Source organism: Rhinichthys klamathensis, unplaced genomic scaffold (genome assembly GCF_029890125.1).
Source record: "Rhinichthys klamathensis goyatoka isolate OS25496 unplaced genomic scaffold, OSU_Roscu_1.1 h1tg000504l_1, whole genome shotgun sequence".
Lineage (NCBI taxonomy): Eukaryota > Metazoa > Chordata > Actinopteri > Cypriniformes > Leuciscidae > Rhinichthys > Rhinichthys klamathensis.
Genome location: NW_026606985.1, coordinates 1,320,001 through 1,336,960, shown reverse-complemented (window position 1 = coordinate 1,336,960; position 16,960 = coordinate 1,320,001). Strand labels below are relative to the sequence as shown.

General features: G+C 39.9%; 1 protein-coding gene across 1 annotated transcript in view; it reads right to left on the bottom strand.

Annotated features, from left to right (window-relative positions):
* Positions 1–2,458: 2,458 nt before the first annotated feature.
* Positions 2,459–16,960, bottom strand: part of def6b (DEF6 guanine nucleotide exchange factor b) — a 15,013-nt gene continuing 511 nt past the window's right edge. The window contains exons 2-11 of the mRNA XM_056237904.1: positions 16,684–16,824; positions 14,116–14,295; positions 12,440–12,652; positions 11,131–11,277; positions 9,642–9,750; positions 8,093–8,391; positions 6,317–6,483; positions 4,013–4,211; positions 2,995–3,085; positions 2,459–2,923 (exon numbers count right to left, since the gene is read on the bottom strand). Coding sequence (XP_056093879.1) covers positions 2,736–2,923; positions 2,995–3,085; positions 4,013–4,211; positions 6,317–6,483; positions 8,093–8,391; positions 9,642–9,750; positions 11,131–11,277; positions 12,440–12,652; positions 14,116–14,295; positions 16,684–16,824 — 1,734 coding nt within the window. The 3' untranslated portion in view covers positions 2,459–2,735. The remainder of the gene's footprint in view (positions 2,924–2,994; positions 3,086–4,012; positions 4,212–6,316; positions 6,484–8,092; positions 8,392–9,641; positions 9,751–11,130; positions 11,278–12,439; positions 12,653–14,115; positions 14,296–16,683; positions 16,825–16,960) is intronic.

Here is a 16,960-nt window from a genome sequence, read left to right as displayed (position 1 = left end):
ACATTACGCAAACATTTAGGGAAAGTTCGCTTTGGCGTGCTGTTTCAAACTCTCGGAAATGTGCTTATATTACGTCTATTCTTTTGTTTTCTGCCTGCGGTAACTACGAGTGAAACGCCACTTCATAGGTGTTTATCAGACATCGCCACCTTGAGGAATAAAGGTGAATTGCACTTAAGATTCAATTATTGTTGTGCAGAAAGATATACTTGCACTGTTACACACCTCGGATCGTTAGCGCCGCGAGTGAATGAATGGGAAAAGAGGCATTCTTTTATAACTGCATTATTTTTAGGGTAGTGAAGGACGTCCCGGGTGCGTTTAAGGGTTAACTACAGAACATCAAGTATAAACATCAAAATAAAATAAAAAAAATCACATAGAACTACTCAAATTCTATAGATAGAACTACAAAAAATTATTTTCTACATTTTTTTTTTTTTTTACAAAAACATTTTCAATCCAGCACAAAAAAATGTCAACCTTCCAAATCCCTTCAAACTTTTCCAGTTTCTTCATATGAGAATAGAAAATACAATCATGACTCTCTCAGAGAGAGAGAGAGAGAGAGAGAGAGAGAGAGAGAGAGAGAGAGAGGGGTAGAGAGAGAGGTAGAGAGAGAGAGAGAGAGAGAGAGAGAGAGAGAGAGAGAGAGAGAGAGAGAGAGAGAGAGAGAGAGAGGGGTAGAGAGAGAGAGAGAGAGAGAGAGAGAGAGAGGTAGAGAGAGAGAGGCAGACGAGGGAAAGAAGAGGAGGAGAAGTGTGTGTTCAATAACCACACCTGAGATGAACAGAACCGACACACACACTTCATCATATCTCTGAGACGTGTTGTTGCTAGATGTTCGTCATATACAGAGCCGATGATGTGTTAATATTAAGCGGCAGGTCGTGACCTTTCAGGGTCAATGAACGGGTCCCACCACAACATCTCAAAGTTCACATCAACATATTATGTTTTCGGGTATGAGAGTGGGCGACTACCTGGCCTTGAGGGCTTCTTCATGTTTGTATTTTTACATAATGTTGAACCTGTGATGAATGAAGCCCTTCACTCTGATTCCCAGCGATCTCACAGCCTGTTCCTGGAGTTCAGTGAGTGTGTTTTTATCAGGTTAGTAAATACACACTGTGTGCGAGTGTGTCGCAAGAGCACAGATCGTCCCCAAATCACCCCAAAACAACTTTCCCCTACAAACAACACATCTATCTATCTATCTATCTATCTATCTATCTATCTATCTATCTATCTATCTATCTATCTATCTATCTATCATTTCTAACCAATCTATCTATCTAACCAATCTATCAATCTATCTATCTATCTATCTATCTATCTATCTATCTATCTATCTATTATTTCTAACCTATCTATCTATCTATCTATCTATCTATCTATCTATCTATCTATCTATCTATCTATCTATCTATCATTTCTAACCAATCTATCTATCTATCTATCTATCTATCTATCTATCTATCTATCTATCTATCTATCTATTATTTCTAACCAATCTATCTATCTATCTATCTATCTATATATCTATTATTTCTAACCAATCTATCTATCTATCTATCTATCTATCTATCTATCTATCTATCTATCTATCTATCTATCTATCTATCTATCTATCTATCATCAGGTCTTTAATTCTTCGCGCGATCTGTCAACACAAAACTCTCTTTGCAACTTTATATCTGCGCATAAACTTCTCGTTCTCTCTCAGTAAATAACCCATCAGAGTCTCATATGACTCGATCCGCTCCACATGACAGAAACACACGGAACACAAACTTACGAGAGACTTTGTTTTACCGCGTCAGAATAACGAACCTTTATCCCGAAAGTGTATTCCTTCCGTGCGCGTTATTTTCCAGAGGGATCAGTGAGGATTCGTTAAATGTGTCATGTTTACCGGGACGCGCTTCATCAAACGGGAACGGGAGTCCCGACGGCGCGAGCGCTCCGGATCACACGCGTCACGGCTATGACGTCACAGCGGCTCGTTTAATTTAACCCTATACGAACCTCGTGTGTGTTTGTGAGTGTACTTGAATATCATTCACATATGCTGCATATTGTGAAGATGTCCTTTTAATATCTGTTGCTCTTTAACTTCATCACAAACAAGATCCACTTACTTTGAGTTTCCGCGCTCACTTCCGGTCATCGCCAACAGATGGCGCTGTTCGCCACATAAAAACAGACACAAAAACCGAAGTTCCATCCATAGACTGTAAAATAAGTTCAAACTTCAAAGTTGAGAGAATTTTAAATGTTCGTTAAATGTTTTGTTTCAGTATCCAGATAATTATGTAAACGACCAAAACGCATTATTCTCTCATGTAAGAGGGTATTGTCTTTATTGATTATTGTCGTTATTGACGTTAACGCGAATGAAATAGTGCTTCTTCAGTATTTGTACAAGATTATGGATAATACTGTATAAAACACTTTCAAGACTCACATATTTAGTTTTTTTTTATAATCATTTATTCTCTTTCAAGACAGTGAGCGAGAGATAAAGATCAGTTCTACACAAGCACAGCATCTTCTGCTGACACAGGAAACAGGAAGTAAAACCACAAGTTTCACCAGCAAAAACAGCCCGATTCTGCCAGACGACAATAATAACAAAACACATGTACATTTCAGTAATGATTATAGCTCTGAATCATTCACAGTCAGCTAAGTCAGGTCATTTTTCTGTCAGGTTTATCACTGTTATGTCAGGTTTATTCAGCGTCAAGGTCGGTCGGCTCTGTGTTTTCGTTGTTCCCACAGTCCATATTCTCGCCACTGCTGTTATCTTCACATTCGAGGTTGTTCTGTTTGTCTTTCGTTGGAGGTCTCGATTCGGTCTCACTGACGGAGGGGACGCGGACCGGAGGGGCGAGAAGATTACCGGAGGACGCTCTCCTTTCTTTAAGAAAAATAGAAATCAACACATGTTCTTGTTGCATTCAAAACGCATAAACATATAAACACACAAACCTCCAGGGCCGATGGGGTGCATCAGGCGGTTCATCTGAACGTTCCAGTGTTTAACACTCGTGCTGGCCTGACGAAGTTTACGCTGGGCGGCCTGTGGACGACATGTTCATGAGTGTGGACACAGCTAACAGAAGTGTCCTAAAGGCCCTTTCGCACCAAACACGATAACTGTATAAATACAACTATAATGAAAGTATGTTATCGTTTACACCAACGGACGATAACTATAATGATAACTATATTAGCATCCACACCAGTGGACGATAAGTATAATTATAACTGTATTAGCGTTCACACCAGCGGACGATAACTATAATAACTATATTAGTGTTCACACCAGCGAACGATAACTATAACGATAACTATATTAGCGTTCACACCAGCGGACGATAACTATAATGATAACTATATTAGCGTTCACACCAGCTGACGATAACTATAACGATAACTATATTAGTGTTCACACCAGCGGACAATAACTATAACGATAACTATATTAGTGTTCACACCAGCGGACGATAACTATAACGATACGTAACAATATTAGTGTTCACACCAGCGGACGATAACTATAATGATAACTATATTAGTGTTCACACCAGCGGACGATAACTATAGCAATAACTATAATGATAACTATATTAGCGTTCACAACAGCAGACGATAACTATAACGATAACTATATTAGTGTTCACACCAGCGGACAATAACTATAACGATAACTATATTAGTGTTCACACCAGCGGACGATAACTATAACGATACGTAACAATATTAGTGTTCACACCAGCGGACGATAACTATAATGATAACTATATTAGTGTTCACACCAGCGGACGATAACTATAGCGATAACTATATTAGTGTTCACACCAGCGGACGATAACTATAACGATAACTATATTAGCAGAACATTAAAGACCAGAATAACTTTGAGAGAACCTTGCCAGAAGCTGTGTAGCTAAAGCTCTGGGAACGCTCCCCGTTAGTGAGGAACACGTGATGAACTCAAGCTCACCGCGATGTCCTGGTCCACTCTGCGTCGACTAGCCCGCACTTTGTCGAGTTGCTGCTGGGCCTCGTCCAGATCCTGGGACTTCTTGTCCATCTCCTGCTTGAGCTCCTGCTTCTCGCGCTGGGTTTGCTGGAGCTGCTCCTCCTGCTCCTCCTGCAGCGCTAGCAGCGACTTCACCTTCTCCTCCTCCTCCGCCAGCAGCCTGGAAACACCAGCAGCACAGTCAGGCTAAACGCTAGCGCTAAACTAAACACCAGCGCTAAACTAAACACCAGAGCTAAACTAAACACAGAAACATGTCAAACTAAACACAAAGCTAAACCTAAGCACTAGAAATATCAAATGGTAACAACTAAACACCAGAAACATCTGCTAGCAGAGATAAACAACAGAAATATCACTGCTAACACAGCTAACACCGGAAATTTTAATGTCTGTTAACACAGCTAAACACCAGAAATAGCTCTACTAGCATAGATAAACACCAGAAAAAATATTACTGCTAACACAGCTAAATACCGGAGATATCAATGTTGACATAGACAAACAGCAGAAATATCACTGCTAACACAGGATATATCAATGTCTGTTAGCACAGCTAAACACCAGAAATATCAATACTAGCATAAACACCAGAATAAATATCAATGTTAACACAGCTAAACACCAAAAACATCTGCTAACACATCTAAACACCAGAAAAATCCATGTCTGTTAGCACAGCTAAAACCCAGAAATATCAATACTAGCATAAACACCAGAATAAATATTACTGCTAACACAGCTAAACACCTGAAATATCACTGCTAACACAGCTAATCACTGGAAATATCAATGTTAACAGCTAAACACCTGAAACATCACTGCTAGCATAGATACACACTATAAATATTACTGCTAACACAGCTAAATGCCAGAAATATTACTGCTAGGCTAGCATAGATAAACACCGGAAATATCACTGCTAACACACCTAAACATCAGAAATATCACTGCTAACACCGCTAGTCGCTGGACCTATCAATGTTACTGCTAAAATCGAAATATCAAGGTTAACACAGTTGAACACTAGAAATATCACTACTAACAAAGCTAACACCAGAAACATCAATGCTAAATGCCACAAATAGATCAGATAAAGCTAACGTCAATGTGTGTAGATAAAAATAAACATCAGTGGTAATACTGACCACCAAAGCTAACGGCTCTTTACATCAGCAAAATGTGTTAAACAGCGTTGAAACTGAAAACTAGCGCTGAAAAAAGTCCACTTGAGAACTTGTTAAGCGGTGTTAAGTTACTCAGGCATTTAGAAGAGAAACGAAGCGTTAAATGTCAGCAGTTATGCTTAACTTTTGTTTATTAATCAAGTAAAACAACGACTAAGGTTGGAAATCAGTGTCTCATAAACTAGTGGTGATGATGTGGTAAAAACTGTTGAACACACACGTCAGCATTTGTGCAGCGTTCATCGAGACCAAACCAAAGCTAAGCTCACAGGAAGTGTTACGTATACTGTGTGTGTGTGTGTGTGTGTGTGTGTGTTTGTGTGTGTGAGTGTGAGTGTGTGTGTGTGAGTGTGAGTGTGTGTGTGTTTCTAACAGCCTTATTTATTATTATTCAGACAGGGACTAAATGTGTCCAAACCTCCTTTAGCGACTTAATTAAAGATAAAAATAATTTATAAATAAAGTAAATGATATATATTAATTTTTTTATTATTATAATTTTAATATAAATAAAGAAAATCAATAAAATACTTAATTTATGTTTAATGTAATTAATATAATTATATAATATTTTAAAACACTTTATATTATTATAATACATACATAAATATCTAAATATGTGCAATAAATTAAGTATAAATAAATAAATAAATAATTATATTTAAATAGAAACAACAGAAGTCCGTCGATATGCGCTCATTTACATTCACATATAGAACTATATTTAAATATAAACAATAGAGGTCTATATAAGTTGATTTACATTAATATTTATGATGTGTGAACGTTAGAAACGTTAGAACGTTAGAAAACGTTAGAAAAACGTTTAGAGGTCTAGATCTGTACGTTATCTACATCTCATTTGCATAAATATATTAAATGAAAATGTGTGTTCATTTGTGGGTTTTTAAGTGTGAGGGCGGCGCTTCCTTTGAGAGTCACTCACAACCTTTCTGTCTCTCTCTCTCTCTCTCTCTCTCTGTATGTCTCTCTCGTGTGTGTGTGTGTGTGTGTGTGTGTGTGTGTGTGCGCGCGCGTGCGTGTGTGTGTGTGTGTGTGTGTGTGTGTGTGCGTGCACCTGGTCTGTGTGTATCTGTACGTCTCTTCCTCTTGTCTCGCTCTGATCTGTTGCTCTAGAGCTTCTTGCAGTCTGTGATGAAGATCTTCCAGTTCTCTGATTCTCCGTCGCTGATGTTCGGCCTCCAGATCGCGAACCGCCACCTCTGCTCGAAGATTCGCACGCGCCTGACACACACACACACACACACACACACAAGCTTGAGTTCAGTTTCACTGTTCGTATAGGACTTCCTTGTCTGTTCTTTTGATGCAGTGTTTCCCACTTACAGTGTTAAAAAAATGCAGTGTTTTTGCTACTGTACCTTTAAAACTCACATGTATTTGTAAATGACCTCTGTTCTGTAGTATAGTTCATAATGTCATTTATCATGTCATGTGTTGATTTGTGAATGTGGGCGGGTCATTATGCTAATGAGCCCCTGCTTGAGATGTCAATCTCTTCGAGTCGTATTTTACACTTTTGATGCAGTTTTTCCCACTTACAGTGTTTCAGTTTTAAAAGAATAATTTTTGCTACTGTACCTTTAAGACTTAAAGGTACAGTACCGCTTCCCCATGAAGTCTAATGAACACGATGCAAACTAAACAATGAAATTACACTTCAAATGAATTTTTTACAAAGATGTTTTCTGTCATTTTAGGGCGGGTTTTCACGCTCATGTAAATTTAAGTGTTCATCTTTTAAAATAAATTTGGTCTTAGTTATTTGATGCTATAAAAACGTGAATGTGACGTCATGATTGACAGCTGTGATTGACAGCTTCTATAAACGAAGCATCACTGACTTTTTTGGGGATTTTCGAGAGGAGATGGGAGCTTCAACTTAAAAGTTCATAACTGTTTATTTCACACTGACATAATGAGTTGTTCTACAGTAAACTGTCCTAACGGTAGTGAAGGAAGTTCTCATTAGAGTGAGGGCGGGACCTTGATATCGCGGCTTTACTACTGCGCAGAAGCAGGTCCCAAATCAGCGCAAGATGTCAGCGCCATATTAGGACTTTGGCGGCTTCAGTTTTCACCAGTGGAAGAGAACGAAGGGGTGTCGTCCATCTTTTTTAACAGTCTCAGGTCTGTACATGGTTTCCCTGATTCTTCTACTCACGGGAGTTCTGGAGAACAGAGTTATGGACGTGTGGGTTTGGTCCACGATCTCTCTAGAGCTCCCTACAGGAGGAGTGTGTAGCCTAGTATTAGGGGTATCCCTACAAGAGGTGTGTGATGCGGCGGTGGTGTGTGCACAAGACAGGCACTGGTCACTATGGTGGCGTTGGTATAGACCAGTGTTTCTCAACCCTGCTCCTGAAGGACCCCCAACGGGGATATATGTGATAATGAGCTGATGAGTTGAATCAGGTGTGTTTGATTAGGGAGACAAAGAAAACGTGCAGTGTTGGGGGTCCTTCAGGAGCAGGGTTGAGAAACACTGGTATAGACGTTCCCACAGCGTTATCTCGACGCAACGCGAGATCCCTTGAAAGGTTACGCCTCAGTTACGACTGTAGCCTCGGTTTCCCGAAGAGGGAACGAGACGTTGCGTCGCCTTGCCGTACCTCCGGGCGAGCCAGTGCTTCGACCTATCAGAAGCTGACAATGTTTGGTCTGGGTGCGCTTTATAGTGTCCTGCCATGACGTCTCCCGCCTAGACTGATATCACAAGTGCTTCACGACGCAATCACGCAGAGCGTTCCCAACCCGCCAATCTCGACGCGACGCCTCGTTCCCTCTTCAGGGAGCCGAGATGACAGTCGTGATGTGGAGCGTGCGGGTGTACCTCCTGCGCCTGCACGAGCTGCTTCTCCAGGGCGCTCTGCAGCTCCTCCTGCTGTCTGCTCCTCCTCTGCTCCTCCTCCTTCTGAGAGACTCGCGTCTGTATCTGCGCCTCCTTCAGCAGCTTCAGCTCCACCCACTGCTCCTCGCGCTCCTCCTGAAGCTCCTGCAGACGCCGGGTCTCCTCCACCCGCAGCGAGCGCCTCCTCTCTCGCTCCTCGCGCTGGTCCCGGCGCCGAGCCTTCAGCTCCTCGTGGAGAGACGTCTGGCCCGACGCAGACAAGCGCTGAGCCGTCGCCATCGCTGACGGAGAGAGAGAGGGAACTCACATATATATATATATATATATAGGACACTTACAGGATTGCTGATGGAGACACGGGATCAGGGGAACAACTATTACAATTAACTCAACCAATCAAATTCAGTGAGGTTTATGCTTTATATATATATATACAGTATATAAAGCAAATATATATATATATATATATAAATACAAAATATGCTTTCTCAATGTTTATTGTTAAATGAAGGTGTCCGATATATATGTATGTCCGTTATATATTTAAACGCAACACTTTTGTTTTTGCCCCCATTTTCATGAGCTGAACTCAAAGATCTAAGACTTTTTCTATGTACACAAAAGGCCTATTTCTCTCAAATATTGTTCACAAATCTGTCTAAATCTGTGTTAGTGAGCACTTCTCCTTTGGTGAGATAATACATCCACTTCACAGGTGTGGCATATAAAGATGCTGATAAGACCGCATGACTATTGCACAGGTGTGCCTTAGGCTGTCCACAATAAAAGGCCCCTCTAAAATGGCTGGTGAGTATGCTGGCCATGCAAGAACTGGGATGTTTTCAGCTTCCAGGAATTGTGTACAGATCCTTGCAACATGGGGCCGTGCGTTATCATGCTGCAACATTTAATTCCAAAGGCAAAGTGAACTTTATCAGGATGCATAGTATCCTGGATTCATGAAATAACTGGCCTTTAAAAATAAAAATCTGTTGGTATGCGTATTTAAATATATATATGTGCACAGGCGTGTAGTCTTTCTCAACCAATTTTTTTCAAAGTCCATGCGAACCGGAATTACTTTGACAACGTTTTATATGTTGTCCGTTATTTTTGGCAACGTTTAATTAAATCAGTTTGTGCTTTATATATATATATATATATATATATATACAGTCAAATCAAAAGACATTTCTCACATTGCCACAGTTTATTCGCTATAGTTTAGAAAATGGTAATAAAATATGAGAAGAACTCAGTTGATATTTGACTGGTTTTGGTCTTCTGTTACGCTGGGCCAAACCACAAGATATTCGGGCCGATTTCTCCCCTTCCGACAATCCTACATTCAACATGTTAAATATTTACGAACAGAAATCCTGATGTATGGGGGAAACCCCGAGGACAAACGGGGTTTATATATGTATATGTAGTGTAATTAAGTTTTGATATCTGATGAACCTTGTAAGTGCTCTTTGTTTTAAAGGATGTTTAGATATTGAGAGAATGATTCTTGCTAGTGAAATCCGACCTGTGATCCACTCTTGTCTCTGTCTGGAGTCCGGCGCGCTGATCTCGAAAGTCTTGTTGAGCGTCTTCACGCAGAACATGCATCTCTTCCCGTCCCGGTCCGACAGCACCTGTCAATCACAGTCGAGACGTGGCATCAGACGGAGAAACGTGCGCTCGTGGGAAACGGATCCTGTCCCGGGACTTTTGCGTTCCGGCATGTTTTTAAACGAACTGGCATACACAAGTGCGTTAGTACATGGTGACGGTGCGTGCACACTAGTTCAGTTCAGTTCTTGTGCGCGAGCGCGAGCGTAAAGCTCAACTTTAGGAAATTAATGGAAAACGCTGGCTTTGCGTCAGTGTGCGCTCAATCGTACGAGTGCGGGTTAACGCAAATGTATTTGGAGGTTATGCAATCGGCCCCCAGCAAATATATTTTTGATCAGCTTTCCTAAAGGTGCAAAAGATCGTCGTTTCTCCCGCCCCGCCTCCTCAGACTCGACGCTCATGCCAGTTTGAGACACGCAAAAGGAACGAGCGCAATGGACAATGAAAATTGGCAAATGGAAAAAAACGAAGTATATCAGACCAAAACCAGACTGATCTCATGAAATGGCGTATGTATGACACGCCAATTCGTATTTCCATTTTTGGCGTGCTATCAACACGCATAAACGCTTTTCAGCGTGTTTATCATAAATATATGACCTACCCCAACCCCGTCCCTAAACCTACCCGTCACTGGGGTTAATACCATTTATGAGTCTTCCCCTACCATCCTAGGAAAAAAAATATCGCTCCCCAGATGTAGATCTACATTTTGCTTCGTTTCGCTCGGACATTTAACGGCGTAGATGACGGTTCATGCGGATAGCTCAAAATGCGTATAGGTAACACGCCACTTGACTTGAAAGTGGCGTGTATGTTTACGCAAAAGTCATGATGTCATGTTGCCAAAACAAACATTCAGCCTGGAAACGCACATTTCACAGTAAAATAACTGGCTGTAGAAGTGTTTTTCAGAGAAACCAGTATGTGAACTCAGCATGTTTCCTCAATATATGCAAACATATTATGGTATTTTTATGCTTTAGTAGAGTGAAAAGTTACATACAGCACCTTTAAGTTCAAAATCAACATCATTGGTTGGTGCTTCTTACGGCTTATCGTTCTGCGCGTATGACGTGTGGAGAGTAGGATCAGGTTTGGAGATCAAAGACAGTCAAGCATATTTTACATTTTCCATATCCACGTGTAAAGCTGGTCGTGTTTCTGATCTAAAGAGATCCCGAAGATAATCAGGATAGCAGGAGACACGAGCAACCCTAACCCTAACGACGAGGTCCGTGAGAGAATATCACTGATCAACTGAGTGATTCTGGGTCTCAAGCGTGACAGAATACACACTAGGCTGTACAGAAACTTGTGAAAGAATTTTGTGTCCCGGGAAAGCTTGAGTCGTATGGCCAGTGTCGGTCACAGTGCTGTTTTTGATCCGCTGGCCGTACCTCCACACAGCAGTTCTGGTCCATCTCGATGACGCCCTTACACTCCCTGCCGTCCTCGCTGGCGTAGTACGAGAAGGACCCGGGCTTCAGGCAGAACCAGCGCTCGGTCCAGTTCCTGCGCAGGTGTCCCTTCTTCCACAGGTAGCCCTGAAACCACACCAGCTTTCATTGCTGAGGCATGTGCAAGGGATTTGTCCCGGTGCACAGGTGCATACAAATCATTTAAGGTAACACTTTACTTGAAGGGGTGTGCATAAGACTGACATGACACCTTCATAATCATGACATGACACAGGGCGGTTTTATGCATGTTTATGACAACTGTCATTAAGCGTCAATCGCTCAATTATAACATTTCTAATGCAAATATGACATTGTATGAGATGTCTTTGTTATAACAACTTGACATAAACCAATACATCATAACATGTCAACTTGACATTACCAAGACAACATAAATTGTCATAAATATGTCTCATGACAGCCAATGTGAAAACCAACCACATGACAGTTTAATGTAATGTTAACCCATAAAGCTCAGTGGTTTCTTAAGTTTGATAATTAATCTGCTATGTCATGTTTATGACATATTTATGACAATAATGTCATATTTGCATTAAAAATGTCACAATTGAGCGATTGACACTTAATGACAGTTGTCATAAACATGCATAAACCCTCCTTCATATTCATGACATGTGTCATATCATGATTATGAAGGTGTCATGTCAGTCTTATGCACACCCCTTCAAGTAAAGTGTTACCGAATAGGGTAAACACAAATAGACATCTATTTTAAAACACGCGCGCACGTGTCATACGGGCGTTGGGTTGGGTATCGTTTGGGTATTTTACGATAACTGTGCCAAATCGATACTTTTAAAACGGTACTGGTGGCTAAAGGTTTTTTTTTTTTAAAGAGCCATAAATCGATGGTTAATGACATTAAATAACGGCTTATTTATTGAAAAAAAAAAAAATCTTAAAATGTAACAATATATCACAATTTTAAAGTATGCGTAAATAGATATATAGATACAAAACACAACAAATTTACATAATTCACAATACTACCTAAGCCACCTAACCCAACTACACTTGTTATGCCGACTCTGACCGTAGGAGTAAATTAGTTCCTCTAAAAGGAGTTCCTAGAACTAAAGTCGCTCCTAGTTCCTGCGGTGCGAACACGCCAAACTCCGGGAACTCCCGCCAATAGTTCTAGGAACGATGAAAAGGTTCCTCCCAATGGCACTGGGTTTCGGTACCCATTCTTCCACATCAGCCAGAGGAAGTGACATCAGCGCACCTCTTTCAACACGTTCCCCACCATCTCGCGATACACCTTCTCCACGGCCATGGACAGGCTCTCGGCGTCGGCGTCCCGGCTAGCGGCCGCCGCGTTCACCAGCTCCAGGAAGGTCCACACGCTCAGGGCGTCGCGCGACGGAAGCTCCTCGAGCTCCACACAGCTCAGCTCCACCGTCATCACACTGCTCACCTTCCTCAGCAGGTACTCCGCCTGACAGCGGGAACACACGCCAGAACACCAGGGAACATGATCAACACACGTCCCGTTGAAGTGATGTGTAATCATGGAAAACGTTTACAAAACATTGAAACAACATCTAACGCTGAATGGTTGTTAAAAGCCTAACAATGTTAACTAAATACTTTTTTATTTTAATGTATGTTTTGTAGTGCTGTCAAATCGATTAATCGCGATTAATCGCACAAACGTAAAATTTTGTGTTTATATAATACACACACACACACACACACACACACACACACATATATATATATATATTCACACACATATATAAACACAAACTTTTATGTTAGAATCGATTAAATCGCGATTTATCAATTTGACAGCACTAATATTTTTGCATCTATATAAGCTCATTTACATACGTATATAAATATTTAAATTATTTTATATTTATCTTATTATTAAATATTTTTTATATATATATATGAAACGTGTGTATATACTCAAAATGTAAATATCATATAAATAAATTAGTGCTATCTTATCGATTAATCGTAAGAAAGTTTGTAAATATATAATATGTGTGTGTATAAACATATATATGCAGTATATGTATACAGTATATATATATATATATACAGTATATATATGTATACATATACAAATTTTTATGTTAGATGTGATTAATCGCGATTAATCGATTAGACAGCACTAAAATAAATATATAATTATATTTACATTATAACATCGAAAAATAATAAAATAAAAAACATTGAAACAACATTTAACGCTAAATGGTTGTAAAAAGGTTAAAAATTGTTCAATATTATTTTATAAATATAAATGAGAAATATATGGGTTTATATATTTAAAATTTAAATCATATTTTTAAATTTTAACACTGAAAAAAGTTTTTAAACATTGAAACGTTTAACGCTTTATGGTTGTAAAAATGATAACAAAATACTTATACAGAAAATAAGGTTAACAAATAAATTATAATTTTTATATTTTTTGCATCTATATGAGCTCATTTACATAAAAATATATGAACAATCTGTATATATTTTAAGTATATTCAAATGTAAATAAATACATAACTAAATTTAAATAAAAATGTGTGTGTGTGCGAGAGTGTGTTAAAAAATCTATAAATATGTATATGTTAGATGTGTTTGTAACAAAATACTTATAAATCAATGGTGAAATTTTATCAAGATCTGTATCAAAAGTAAGAAGTTGAAACAACGTCCCAATATCAATGTTGATTCAATTTGCAATAAAATTTAACATTCAACCTTCATCGTAAACACTGAAATGCAGAATAAGGTCAAGGGTCGTGAATGAAAAATTAAATCAAGTTCGTTTTGATTTCATTCTGATGGTCAAACTGGTTTTTGAAACATGCTAGCTGGTTTAATGACCCGCTAATGACGAGCATGTTCAGCAGAGCCTGGTCTCGGTGGAGTTGGAGACGGGTATCAGCTCACCTCCTCCGGCACGAGAGCGAGAGGGTATCTGTCCTCCGCCAGGAAGTTGAAGAGGCACCAGAGGCGGAGAGCGTCCTGATTGGTCAGAACCCGGGGCGTGTCGGGACGGTAGTTTTTCTTGGAACACAGAGTCCAGCAAAGCTCGTCGACTTCTTCTTTAACGAACGTCCCCTCCGTCACCTGACCACACAGCAAACCCAACGCCATCTGGATTATTTCCTCAGGAAAATCAATGAGTTTCGCTATGTTTCTATGCAGAGTTGCGAATTTAAATTTAAATATCACGTATAACATTTGCGAATAAAGAAAGGTTTCCATCCCAGCAAGCAATTTTGCGTTTAAAAGACGTCTAATAGCGTCCAAACGTCTAAGGCAAAGTACAAGGCAAAATCTGGGCTGTCAGTGAACATTTAATTGACGTCTAAACCATCGCCCAAGAATAGACTAGTCAACGATTAGACAACGAAGAAATTAAATGAGTGAAGTAATGACACCAATCACTGTTGACTTTGCATACATAATGGAATATCATACATCTCGCAAGTTATTTTGGCAAAAACGACATTTAAGGTTATTTCGTCTAGAAGTGAGTTACTCATAGCCGGACTATATCGGGTCTATAGTTAACCTAGACGGTGAAATGACGGCTGTTGCATGCTGGGATGTGTTCAAGAGAACAAAATCTGGGACAAAATATCAGTAATAAAACAGTACGTTTCTGCACTGTGGCTGTTTCCCCTCCATCATAAACGAGTGTGTGTCGAGCGTCAGGCGAAACACAGTAACGCTGTCGTGTTCTCTGGCGTTCGGATGCTGGTGTTCGGGAACACACTCGTGTGTGTGAGACGCTTCTGGAGGGAATTACACCCAATCACTCTAATCACACACTTCGACTCCGGCGCTTCAGAAACACCAAACCAACATTAGAGACGCTGCGACGCCATTGGTCCACTGGTTACTGCGGTTATCCAATCACAGCTGACGCTGAGGCACAAGAGTTTATGAGGGATTTATTCGGTAAATGTGTTTCCGTCGTAGTTTATATGCGTAGATATTTTAGAATTTATGCGCATTTTGGTATTTCCATCCAGCGTTTTTTTATTCGTAATCCCATAATGCACATAAAATATGTGGATGGAAACAGAGCTAATGGCAACTTGTGAGTTTCTGAAGAGATCCTCCGGCCTCACGGCAATTCGTACAAATTTCGTACAAAAATGCGTACAAATTTTCGTACAAAAATCCGTACAAAAATGCGTACAAATTTTCGTACACTTCACTTGTGCGAATTTGTTAGATTTTTGCTAAATGATACATATTTTACGAGTTGGCCAATTGATATGAATTCGTACGAATGACCAACCCCTGACCCCGCCCCTAAACCTAACCAGGACTGGGGTTTAGACAAATCGTACGAATTAGCCACCTCGTACTCACTCGTACGAATAGGTCGTGAGATCTCAGTGACGTCTCAAACTGTGCTCCGGTTTGACTCGTCCAACGATCTGAGCTGCTCTCCACATTGATGTATAGCTCTACTGGATTGAGCGAATTTTGGGATAAACATCCGAGACAAAGTTGGTCGTTCAGTGTTGGGGCGAACTCATTACACGTATGACAACTGTCATTAAGCGTCATTCGCTCACGAGTTACGAATTCAGATGACTTTAAGTAACTAGTAAAGAAACACATTACTTTTAAAATTTAGAACAAAATATCTGAGTTACTTTTTCAAAATGATTAACACAAGTAACTTTGTTTTCCCATTTATTGACTGACAGACGTTATGTGTGTGTGTGTGTGTGTGTGTGTGTGTGTGTAAACATGATGGTTATTGTAGTTCTAGACTAAATGTGAGTGCATTTACTCATCTCGCTTGCACACAAAAAAGATTAAATATTCCTCAAAATGAATAAAATCAGTGAAATGCAGGATCAGAATACTATGCAAACCTCCAATAACTAAATATGTTAAATAAAACATACATTTTTATGCATTTAATCTCACGTTATTGACGAATGCACTTCTGACTTTCGATGATTCAGTTAAACAATGAGCAAAAATGACTAAAGATTTTTTTGTTTTTATTGGTAAAGTGTAAAACTTCTTCTCCTGCATCCTATCGTTCGTTAATCCAGAATAACAGCAGCTGAAGGGTGTGTTTGAGCGGCGCCCTCTACTGTACAGGAGTGAAACTGCATTCCCTTCAGCCTGAGGATTATTATTTCACTTTTGGTGTGAAAGGGCCTTTACATTTAATCCAAAAATATAACTTTTTTGACACAAGCACAGCCCAGGTGAAAAAAAAGTAACGCAAAAAAGACGTGACGCATTACTTTTCTAAAAAAGTAACGCAATTAGTTACTTTTTAAGGGAGTAACGCAATATTGTAATGCATTACTTTTTGAGTGTTGTACGCGCCTCTGAGTGTGTGTTTGTGTTTCTCCACGTTGTTTTTACAGCCCTAAACACTTGCTGGACTAATTTTGAGATAAACATCCGAGACAAAGTCGGTGGTTCGGTGAATCGTAACTCAAGTCTCACGAGTGTGTGTTTGTGCTTCGGTACCTTGTCCAGTATGAACTGGTTCAGGTAAGGCATGTACCCCTGACTGGATACGGGGCCGTCATCATCGTCGCTGAAGTGTCTCTCGAGGGCCGCCGGATCGTGAGGAATACGCAAAACACTGTGAAGGTTATGAGACAAAACCTGTGCACACACACACACACATACACAGAGAGAGAGTCTGACTGCAGCTTTTGTGTGATGCCGATCTGTCTAAAGCCACAGAGCGTGAGTCAGATTAACTAGAACAGCAGTTTCACACACTTAGTCATGATAGTGA